This window comes from Myxine glutinosa, chromosome 1 (genome assembly GCF_964187855.1).
Source record: "Myxine glutinosa chromosome 1, kmMyxGlut1.1, whole genome shotgun sequence".
Lineage (NCBI taxonomy): Eukaryota > Metazoa > Chordata > Myxini > Myxiniformes > Myxinidae > Myxine > Myxine glutinosa.
The window spans coordinates 387,086,004-387,097,680 of NC_136261.1; the positions used below are offsets into that span (position 1 = coordinate 387,086,004).

The window sequence follows — 11,677 nt, forward strand, 5'->3', positions numbered from 1 at the left end:
ATAAAGATAACATTTTACCACAGAATCATCCAATCACCTCAGATCTCAATTGTTTTAAGATAATAAACGCGAGTTTATGTCGACACGAAATTTATATTTGGTGGAAAGAAAAGAATACAAACAATAATCGATTCGATGCTCCTCACGCTCGCTGTCCGTACGTCTGACGTCACGCAATGGCGTGTTAACGTTGCGACCTTGCGGAGGCCAATGACATGCGTTTGGTGTTTTATTATTACCATTTTTATGACAAAATCACCAATTTACTGGAAAACAAACGAAATGTTTACTTGAGCAAAGCAGCAGATTTAAAGTACCAAATATGCAATACGGTGAACTCAGATGAAAATATGTCAGTTTAACAATGGTCGTGTGTTCCGATTACTTCATTCAAATGTACCGACAAGCAGCACAATTTGATATTCTGAATACAGGTAATGCAGGATTCCTGAAAGATGCAATCACAATGCAAAATTTCGACAGATCGGTAATTTATTCAGCCCCCCAATATGTAAGCTTTTCACTCGCGCACTACCTGGAAAAGTGGTCCAACAAGCCACACCTTGGCACAAGCCTCACAAAAGAAATCTGTGAGCGGCATGATGATGTCCCCTGCTTCTCAATGTGGACTTCAGGGCAGTCAGAAGGTTCCAGTAACTCCAACAGCACCAGATGATCCTGTTGCTCTTTTGTTTGTGTGTTTGTGTTTGTGTGTGTTTGTGTAATGTTACCGATAGACTCCTAAACGGAGAGGCTCACGTGCTTGATATTTGGCATAGACATGGCCATTGAGCCTGGGAAGAACATGGCTGACCTAAAAAAAAATATTTCATAATATTTTTTTCCCATATTTTTACCTCAGCGCATTTCAGCGAGGAATATTATGCATGGAATCTGAGGCGGTGGCAGAGCAGCGCGCTGATTCGCTCAGAGCGATCACGTGATGTTCCTTGCCGCCATAAACTCAGTTACGCGTTCGCACGTATTTCAGAGTGAAAAGCGATTGCGTTTTTTCACATTTCAGCGAGGAACATTGCCATTCACACCACATAGGCTTGTTTTTCTTTCATCTTTACGAGATCCATATTTTTTTTTTTATTCATATTTACCTCAGCGCATTTCAGCGAGGAATATTATACACGGAATCTGAGCAGGTGGCAGAGCAGCGCGCTGATTCGCTCAGAGCGATCACGTGATGTGCCTTGCCGCCATAAACTCAGTTACGCGTTCGCACGTAATTCACACGTTCAAAACAAACGAGATCCGCGAAGCAAGTTGGTCGAGTCGTGCTAACCAAGATGGCGACACGGCGGCTTCACTTTTCACGGAGTATGAGCGTTCTATATATTTTCAATTCAGTGCGCCCGACTCGCTCACGTACTTGATTTGTGGCATAGACATGGCCATTGGGCCTTCACGGTGTAATTTGTGCGAGGCTTTTGTCCGAGTGAGCTTGAGTCGAGAGGGCAAATGTACGGGTTAGGAATGTACGGGTCTCCCTTCCCCCGCCCGGCATCGCCGGTACTGGAGGGCGTCACAGGATCGGTGAGTCTCCAAATCCGCTTCGTGCTGTTGCGAAGATGCAGGACTATGTCGCGATTGTTGTGCTGCTCTCCGACCATGAGAACTGCAACGTTATTGTTGACTGGCCCTCCCCTTCCCTCCCCCCCCCCCACTCCTCCCCTCCTCCTCCCCCCTGCCCCCTCCCCCTCCCATCCCTGCCCCCCCTCCCATCCCTCCCCCCTCCCCCTCCCATCCCTCCCCCCTCTTCTCCCCTCCCCCCCTTCTTCTCCCCTCCCCCCCCTCTCCTCCCCTCCCCCCCATTCCCCCCCCCCCCGTTCCCCTCCCCTCCCCCGCTTGGCAATGCCGGGAACTTCTGCTAGTAAAATATAAAGATAACATTTTAACCACAGAATCATCCAATCACCTCAGATCTCAATTGTTTTAAGATAATAAACGCGAGTTTATGTCGACACGAAATTTATATTTGGTGAAAGAAAAGAATACAAACAATAATCGATTCGATGCTCCGCACGCTCGCTGTCCGTACGTCTGACGTCACGCAATGACGTGTTAACGTTGCGACCTTGCGGAGGCCAATGACATGCGTTTGGTGTTTTATTATTACCATTTTTATGACAAAATCACCAATTTACTGGAAAACATTTTAATAAAACTAATACCATCTAAAAATATATATATTCCATGTGCAAAAATAATTATCGCTGAGTGACGTTATTTTATTTTTTTGGTATACAACATGGAGGCTCGTGTAACAGCTAACATCATTTGACGTTTGAATTTTAAACAACCACAAACGGGACCCGCCCTGTGGGCGGGGCTTCAGCTGGGAAGCCCAAATGAAAAGGGAAAATATCAGAAATTGAAGGGTTTTTTTTATTTTAAACGATTCATATAAACATCCTTTGAATCATATCACACGCAAATCATCAAAATCTAAACAGTACATGGCGCCCATTTTGAAAAAAAGATTGAAATCTGCAAAACGGAAGCGGCCGCTCCACCTGTTTTGTTTCTCCGTCGCTTTGCACACGCTGCCGTGTTACTGAGGAGCCGCACGTTTATACAGGAAGATTTCGTCAGGGGTCGATCTTCTCTCTCCTGGTACGTAGAATAAACAGTATTTGTAGAATTTCAACAAAAGCCACATCACTGTTCATATTCGGAAATATTATTCCATCGAGTTTGGAAAAACTGCAGAATTGGAAAACTGGAAAAACAATATCGCCTGTTTTACTCCCAGGGGTCCCAGGATTACCCACCCAAAATATCGTTGCGATCGGTTCAGCCGTTTTTGCGGTACCTTCGAACGGACAGACGGACGGACGGACATTTGGTAAATTATAGTGAGATAATAAATCTTTATTGTCCCCGAAATAAAGTGCTACACTGCAGCTGACCCCACGTGACACCGTTTACTCTTCTGTTGTTTCGTCGCCACTTTGCTTTCTTTGAGTGGATTTTTCTTGGTTAATGGAAGATGGAGATTCACGACCTCTGCAGCTGTCGAAATGGCTTCGGGGTTTTGCTGCTGCTGCACATGTTGGGCTGGTATCGGTTCTTCACTTCACGGGCATTCTTTACAAGATGGCGTCATCACGTATACTCGCGAGGCCTTGCTGAACCTGCGTTTCAATCGTGTTGGTGGTGCTCCGCAGAGAGTTGTGAACTTGGCATTGAATGGTGCTTTCAGAATTAAGGGAAAGAAAAACGAGTTTCTCATGGAGATTTTCATCAGCGGCTTAAACCCAGAAACCACAAGGTACCGCCTCCTGTTTTGACTTTGATGAACTCTCGCTCAATGAAGAACAAAACTGATGAACTTGATGCCCTCCTGAGGTTCGACTGTTACTATCGGACCTTGTCTGTGGTGTGTTTCACCGAGACATGGCTTGGTGAAGGGGATGACGTGTCCTTCGATGGATTTGAGATGATCAGGGCCGATAGAGTCGCGTCATCGGGCAAGGCCAAAGATGGCGATTTGTGTATGTTGGTCAATTTGAATTGGGCCAAACATTTTACGGTACGTGAACGGTACTGTTCCGAAGATGTGGAGATGCTGACGGTGTCTTTCCGACCCGACTACCTGCCACGGGAATTTGGTCAATGCACTATTATTCTGGTGTACGCACCGGGCCGGACTTTAAATGTGCATCGGAACAAGTCACAGAAAGTTACAAAGGAGCGCCCGCCCATTCAGTGGATCAATCGATCCTGATTCTTGGAGATTTAAATCGATGTGAACTCGATCAGGAACTCCCTCAGCTCGATCAGTATGTGGATGTTGCTACCCGTGGTAGCAGGACGTTGGACAAATGTTATGGTAACATTGAACATGTTTATGTGGTGAAATGTGCTCCTGCGGTCGGACGATCAGACCATAAGGTGTCCATCTCTTGCCTACATACAGACCATAAGGTGGTCCATCTCTTGCCTACGTACAGACCATAAGGTGGTCCATCTCTTGCCAATGTACAGACCAAAGGTGGTCCATCTCTTACCAACATACAGACCAAAAGGTGGTTCATCTCTTACCTACGTACAAACCATAACGTGGTTCATATCTTACCTACGTACAGACCAAAGGTGAAAAGAACGCCGGTTCCTTGCAAGACGGTTAAAACCAGAAAGGCGGAGGACAACGAACGTTTGAAGGGCTGTTTTCCTATGCACAGACTGGGATGTATGTTTCGACTCTTGTGACGACCCTGATTAACTTACTGAGACGATCACAGATTATGTGAAGTTCTGTGAGGACCTCGTGACCACAGAGAGAACCACACGTTTCCCAACTAGATGGTATTCATGGAATACTCGCCCTGCGCAGTCAACTTGTTGCGAGCCAACTCTTCTGTTTTTGAACATTGTTTTTTCTTTCATCCAATATGGCTGCTAGACCACGTGAGCGATGACATCACACATTTATTTTCTCTAATATAATTGTTGCACAGATCACGCCCAATACATTCAAACTGATCAGACTAAGCGTTGTCCCTGTCGAATTATAACATATAATTATGGCACCAATGACGTCATCGTTAACAACACCTATTCCCCAGATGGAGTTCTTTACAATGAGCCACGTTTCAATTTTTTCCATGAAGCGGTTTTGTAGATATGGAGGTGCACCATTTTTCAGTTTTTCCAAGATGGCGCCTGTACCACATGACCGATGATGTCATGATTATCATTAAAATATTCTACAGGAGGAGGTGCTCCTATGGTGAAAATTTCGTGCCCACCAGACCAGAGTTGCTGAGAAAAAAAATTCACAATGTGTTGTACTTGTCGAATTATGACGTCATAATTAAAGTACTGATTACATCATCATTAACATATCTTATTCCCCAAGCGGAGTACTTGACAATGAGCCATGTTTCAATTTTTTCCATTGCGTGGTTTGGGAGATATGGAGGTGGAACATTTTACCAAGATGGCGTCCGTACCACATGACCTATGACGTCATAATTATGAATGAAAAAAATTATACAATGGTAAGATTTCGTGTCAATCGGACCAACGGTTGCCGAGAAAATGAATTTTAAAAATGCAGACACGTACGGCACACGTACACAACTGAATGCTAAACTCCATTTTTCGTTTCACGAGCGCAGGTTAATAACAAACCTTGGGTTACCTCTGAAGTGAAAACTTGTTTGATGAAGAAGAAGCGTGCATTCCTGAAGAAGAATGACTCCGCCCTCAGGGAGTCGAAGAAAGAACTGCGCTCTGTCATTGGCAAGTGTAAACGGTCAAACAAGGATAAGATTAAAGAACAGCAACACGATGATGATGCTCGGAACGCTTGGAGGGGACTCAGGCATATGATGGGAATGAATGAGGCTCAAGGATGGAACATTGCCCACTAATGTTCCAGATTCCAAATTTGTGGATGAATTGAGTGACCTTTACGCGAGATTTGATGTTCCAGGAAACCAAGTAAAATGTGAATCTCTGGGAGGATCTCGATACTCGAGCGTGTCCCATACCTGTAATTTGTGAACCTGATGTCGTGAGGTGTTTCATGGTGTTGAGTAAAAGGAGGTATTGTGGTCCAGATGGCATCAAGTCTTGTATTCTGAAAGAGTTCTGTTTCGAACTTAGTAATGTTTTTACTCGATTGTTTCAGTTACTTTTGGCGACTCACATTGTTCCTATTTGTTGGAAAAAGTCCATTATTATTCCCGTGCCAAAAAAGGTTCACCCAAGGCAGCTCAATGATTATTATAGACCTGTTGCCCTTACCTCCACCTTGTGTAAATGTATGGAGAAATTGATGGTGAAGTTTATAACATCAGATGTAACTTCTAAACTGGATCCTTTACAATTTGCATACAAAGCAAGACGAGGTGTTGAAGATGTCTGGCGCAGTTTACTTCATCTAATCACAAGTCACCTTGACCAGAATGGAACCTTTGTCCGTGTGTTATTTGTTTATTTCTCGTCAGCCTTAAACACCATGCAGCCATTTACCCTTCTGAATGTGTTGAGTGACCTGAACCTGAACCCCCATGTGCCTGAACCAAGTCTGGGTGGAAAGTGTTTTACGAGACCGTCCTCATAGACCAGACAGATTTATGGAAAAAGGCCATTTATGAGCTTCGAGGTGCATTTTTGGGTAAAATTTGGGAACCTCACTTTTTAACATAATTACGGTATGCTGAATTCGATTAACCCGGTTTCCAAGCCGAATGTTGAGTGTTTGACCTTCTAATCAGCATAAACAAAATGGCCGCCAAATTGCCATTTTTGGACAATTTCTTTGAACAAGCATTTATATATCATGTATATACATGCAGTTGTTTTACTTTAACTTTACAACTTTTACCCCAAAATGCACCAAGAAGCTTATACATGGCCTTATTCATAAATCCGTCTTGTCTATATGATGGTTGGCGACATATTGAAAGTGACATTCAAACAGATATTGAAATTGGACACGATAAAATGGGAAATGGTTTTAATAAGACAATGTTTCATACAACCATTTATTCTAAAATTAAGTACACATGGCCATGAAGCACAAACATTCAGGAATGTCACACATGTTGTTTTGCCAAACTACATCAAATTCATACAAGGGGTCTGATCATCACTGTTTCTGACAGGCACACATTGATGTGCATCTCAACTCTGAATAGCGACATTTGCAGCGTCGAGTCTTGCATTGCTTCTGGCATGCACAATAAATCATCTCGAGGCAACTTTCTGGGAATGGACTCAGTGACATCAGAATCACCATGTTTCCATCCCATTTCCACAGGTGCAGGAAGGTCAGCTATAGCACAATGAGCATTTCTCCATGTCATGGCCTGATGGTGTACTCGCATCAAATGGAAATGAAGAGCATCACTTGTCGGTGACATTGCTTCTGGATTACCAGTCTTGGAGAACAACATATGTCGTGCTGAATCAACAGAGGTTGTTCTGTGCACATTATATATTCTGCAGACGAACGCTTCTGCAGATTTGATTGTCTCCTCTGTGAGTTCACCAATGCCCAAGTTCTTCAGCAGTTTATTCAAAACTCAAAAGAACAACTCAACATTCGGCTTGGGGACCGGGTTAATCGAATTCAGCATGCCCTAATTATGTTAAAAAGTGAGGTTCCCAACTTTTACCCCCAAAATGCACCTCGAAGCTTATACATGGCCTTTTACCATAAATCCGTCTAGTCTAGGTTGGTGTGGAGATGGGTTCAACTCTTCAACCTCTCTCACCATTGGTCAATTGCCACTCTTGGTTTCTTCTTCAAACATTTTCATGGCAAATGTTCTGTTGGACTTTCTAACTTGGTTCCTCCCACACGAGTGTTTGGACGTAAGACCCGGTTTGCCATCTCCGCTCACCCATACACTAACTTGTTATGCAGCATATTTAAGACGTAAACTAGTTTGGGATTGCATTTGGGCGTTGCACGCCCAAAAATGGGTGCGGCAGGGCGGCCATATTGAAAATCAATTTTTGTCATATATTTTTAGCACATATAAACTATATAGTTTGTGGTTCCATTATGCATATTCTAACCATATTGATATAGACCAATTGAGTTCAGGTTCCCTGGAACATCTCTAGTTTTTATTTTGTTTTGCTTTATCTTTGTATTTTCTCACTTTCTCTTAGCCCCTTACCTAGAGTGGCTGTATGCCTTGTCTGGGGCAATATCCATGAAAAAAAAGAAAAAGATTGCCTTTTTGAACAATCGCTAATTCTGTTTATAACACTAAACAAAGAAATTTGGAGGAATCCCGACATCCGTGAGGTACGTTTTACTTACAGAACTGAGCGAAGATCTACTGTGCTCTACATACCCCACAAGGGTTGGGTTAATAACATGATCCTTTCTGCCACCAATGCAGCGTTTTTCGTCGCGAACTTTTGAAACTCGCTCCTGCTGTTTAACATGAAACGGAAAGGGAGGAAGCCCGGGTTGTGCTCATTTACCAAGCAGCTAGCTCGCGCTTGCCAACCCAGCCGTTCGTTAACGGTTTTGAATGGAGTGCTTGCTCAAATGCTTAAACCACTTGGCGATCTCTTCACAAGAAACTTGGTAAATGACCACACACCCAATGTTCTTGAGATCCGACCATAGATCGACTGTAATCGAAATACCCAAAAGAGGAATGACCCTTCCTGCCCCTCCCGAAGTGAGTGGGTGTACTTGTATAAATAAATAGCAATTTTAAGAGTAAACGCATGGTGTAAACCGCAAACCTTTTACTCCACAATAACATAAATTATCATGGGTGGCAGAGGAGGCAACAGGAAATTATGGATTGCTACCATCTGAGTTATTAAACCAGGATCGTGGTCGAGACAACTTCTCTAGTGCATCTTTGCATATGTTTGCAGCATTTGGATTCTCATTCATATGAAGGCCCAACGTAAAATGCTTCTTTGCTTCTTCTACATCATTTTGTGACCGAAGGAACAATCCAAATTGAGCATGCAAAATCTGAACATTTTCTGAACACATCAGACGTTCTTGGTCAGCGAAAAGATCATTGTAGAGACTACGTGCCCGGTCTATCATCCCATCCTCAGCGTAGGTTCTTGCAACATCACACATTGGTTTTACAAATGCCTTTTCAGACACAGCATATGATTTCTGGTTAAAGTAAATTGATTTGTCCAATAAACATTTAATTTGAACTTGTTTGGCCTTTGGTTCCATTCTCTCCCTTTTCAAAAGTTTCGCTTTCTGATAGTAAACTTTTCCCACAGTGTACAAAAGTGTTGGGTTGTTGGGGTTGGTATTCAAAGCATCTTGAACGATTCTTATTGCTTCATTCAAACTTTCTGGAGAACCTTCACGTTCTAAAAATTGACCAAAGTACTTCTGGATGGTAGGATGGTTTGAGGCCTTGTGCAAGGCTTTCCCCAAGTGTAAATGTGCCTCTTCCATTTGATGTTTAGCTTGACAACGGATTGCCAGATGTATCGACGCCATACTGTTTTCTGGGTCAAGTTCAAGGGTCCGCCTGAGAAGTTTCTCTCCTTCCAAAGGTTTTATCCTGCAACAATCATATCGATTATATTTCCACTCCCAACGCCACAATGCAATGGCACATGCCAAAGTCCACTGGACATGATCTGGTCGACTTTTCAATGCTTCTTTCAAACACATTGCAGCGTTGTTGTAATGATCAAACCCACAACGAAACAAGGTCCAGCCTTTCTCAGCCAGCACTTCTGGATTCACCGGTGAGGTACAATCTCCAACGTTGGTTTCACCGCTTATCTTCTGCACTTTTTTGAGATAATAATTGGCTTCTTGCTGGTTGTTCATTTGGAAATGGACCCAGGCATAATTGCTGTACAAGACCAAATTGTGTTCACTCATTTCTTGATGGGATGTCTTCCGGGAAGCTTCTTCAGCTGCAGCGAGGTGCTGCAGAGCACAAGGCCAACTATTCTTCATTGCAGCAATGAAAGCGAGGAAGTTGTGTGCTGCGGGATTCCAAACATCAGAGTTGTATTTCAACTGGAATTCAATTGCTTCTTCGAACCATGACACTTCTCGAACAGAAGCTTCCAGGTTCCAGGTGAAGTGGCATTCCAGTTGTTTCAGCTCTGCTTCAAGACTTTGATCAACCATATCCGCTCCTGAAAAACATTGAGAACGAACGGGATAAATTACCATGCAATCAGATTGCAGACCATCACCAGGACTTGTTTTGTGTCATTGATTGTGAATGAAAGATCTAAATTGTCTCGCTGCAAAGATGAAAGCAGGTAAAAGGTCTGTGAAGCTAAAATGGTCAAAAGGTGTAAAGGTTGAAATATGTAAAGGTCAAAAGGTCTAACTGGGGTCAAAAGGGTCTTCAAAGGTCGAAGGGATCTTAAGACTTCTAAAAAAGGTATAAAGGTCAAAGGGGTATAAATGGCATTAAAATGTCTGAAAGGTGTGAAGGTCTAAAAGGGAAGACAGGAGTCTTCGTGATCTAAAGGATATATTGGGTTATAAAAGGGTCGAACAAGATCGAAAGGATGTTTGGGGTGGAATGGTTATAAAGTGTGTAATGGGGTCTAAAGAGTCTTACGGTTACAAAAGGTCTTGGGGTCTTAGTTGTGTTACGGATTCGTCACTTCCGTTGTTATGGTTTTCATCCACTGTAAACATTTTTGATTCCATGTACTATTATTGTTGTCGTTTAAGGGAGATAGAGATTACTATTTTCAAAAGGTAAAAAAAGTTAATGTTTTAAATGAAACCGGAACCGGACGACGACGAAGAGGAGAGGGAGAAGGCGGAGCGAGTGAGTCGGACCAGAAGCCGAGCTGCTTCGAGGTCTGGAGCGAACGATTGGCGAACGAGGGTCACGAGTGAACTTTGGGTTTCCCGGGAAAGGGATTCCTGTGACAGAGTTGTTATCGCTGTGACAGATCAACCTGCGTGTCAGGTTTTGCGGTTGATTCCGAGGAGAATCATCGTAGTGCCGTTACGCCTCGAAAACGGGCCGTCGGCCATTTTGACTCGCGCGCTTTGCGCATCGCTCAAGGTTTTTCACTTCGCTTCAATCATTTTCACCGCATTCAGACGTTAATCTGGTGTGTGTGTGTAACCTGGCTTTTGAGTGGGAAATCTGCGGTTCGCCGATTTGGAGCCATGGAACGTCCATACCAGATTCCCAGTCGCCTTGAGGGCGCCTTTGCGCAGCTTTGGCAGCGGGACTGTGACTGTCATCCGAACAGGATTCTGGTTTCGATACGACATCGTACGGACGATCACTGGAGTGGATCGACTTTGGCTTGAAGCCGGAATCAACTTTGGCTTGAAGCCGGGAATAGAGACATTGGGAATGTTCTTATTTTTGCTCACTTGGAGCACAATGAGTTATATTGTACGAACATGATGGTACCATCATCGGAAATATATATTGGATGTACAATTGATTACTATTGTTTTTTTGTACTGTTATTCTTGTGTGATCTTAATACAATACCTGTTTGTTGGTAACAATTGGTGCGGTTTCACCATTGATCTAAGACATACAGAATAACACATCTTTCTGCCGTGACTCCTCTCGGGGCTCGGAGGTACACCGTGACTGGGGTTTGGGGAGGAGCACGTAACAGTTGTCTGTATGTTATTCGGGGTTTTAAACGGTTTTCAGGGTCTAAACGTTTTTAGGGGTCAAAATGGTCTTCAGGGTCTTCAGGGTCTTTGGGTTCCAAGGGATCTTAGGGGTTCTAAAGGTTCTAAAAGTGTCTTAGGGTTATTGAGGGTCTTTGGGTTATATGGAGCCTTAACGTGTGTTTGGGGTCTAAAAGGGTTTAAAATATTTTTGATCTGTCTTTTTGCTGATGACTGGCCAACCCCCGCTCTGCGGGGAAAAGTGGCCTCTATAGGTGGTTCTTCTTTTTTTTTCTTTTTGCTGATGACTCCACCCTCTATCACTCCATATCTCACCCCTCAGATCGGCAGTCTGCAGCCTCTTCACTCTCTGCTTCACTGCGGGAGCGACAGGGAGTCATATTATCCTTATGAGTATCTCACCTGGGACGAAGCTCAGGTGAGCTTATGCGATGGCACGTCATCCGTCCGTCCGTAAACACCTGCAAGTTCTTCTCCGAAACTGGAATTGCAGGTTTGACCCTCAAAATAGGTATTTGCTTTCTTCTCAAAAACTACACACACAATTTTGATGAATCT

General features: G+C 43.6%; 1 protein-coding gene across 1 annotated transcript; it reads right to left on the reverse strand.

Moving 5' to 3' along the window:
- Window positions 1–6,466: 6,466 nt before the first annotated feature.
- On the reverse strand, window positions 6,467–9,646 carry LOC144893626 (interferon-induced protein with tetratricopeptide repeats 5-like). The gene is made up of 5 exons (XM_078784463.1): window positions 8,297–9,646; window positions 7,838–7,912; window positions 7,653–7,674; window positions 7,256–7,381; window positions 6,467–7,051 (listed from the first exon to the last, which is right to left on the reverse strand). Exons 1-5 carry the CDS (start codon window positions 9,617–9,619, stop codon window positions 6,594–6,596), a joined length of 2,004 nt encoding a protein of 667 aa, XP_078640589.1. The 5' UTR covers window positions 9,620–9,646; the 3' UTR covers window positions 6,467–6,593.
- Between the last annotated feature and the right edge of the window lie 2,031 nt (window positions 9,647–11,677).

What these genes read in the sequence shown, in the direction of transcription:
- LOC144893626 (XM_078784463.1), bottom strand. Translation starts at nt 9,619, where the DNA reads ATGGTTGATCAAAGTCTTGAAGCAGAGCTGAAACAACTGGAATGCCAC. An exon ending in ATAACTCAGATGGTAGCAAT is followed by an intron (nt 7,913 to 8,296) that starts CCATAATTTCCT and finishes GTTAAACAGCAG; the next exon opens with GAGCGAGTTTCAAAAGTTCG. An exon ending in ATGTTATTAACCCAACCCTT is followed by an intron (nt 7,675 to 7,837) that starts GTGGGGTATGTA and finishes ATATTGCCCCAG; the next exon opens with ACAAGGCATACAGCCACTCT.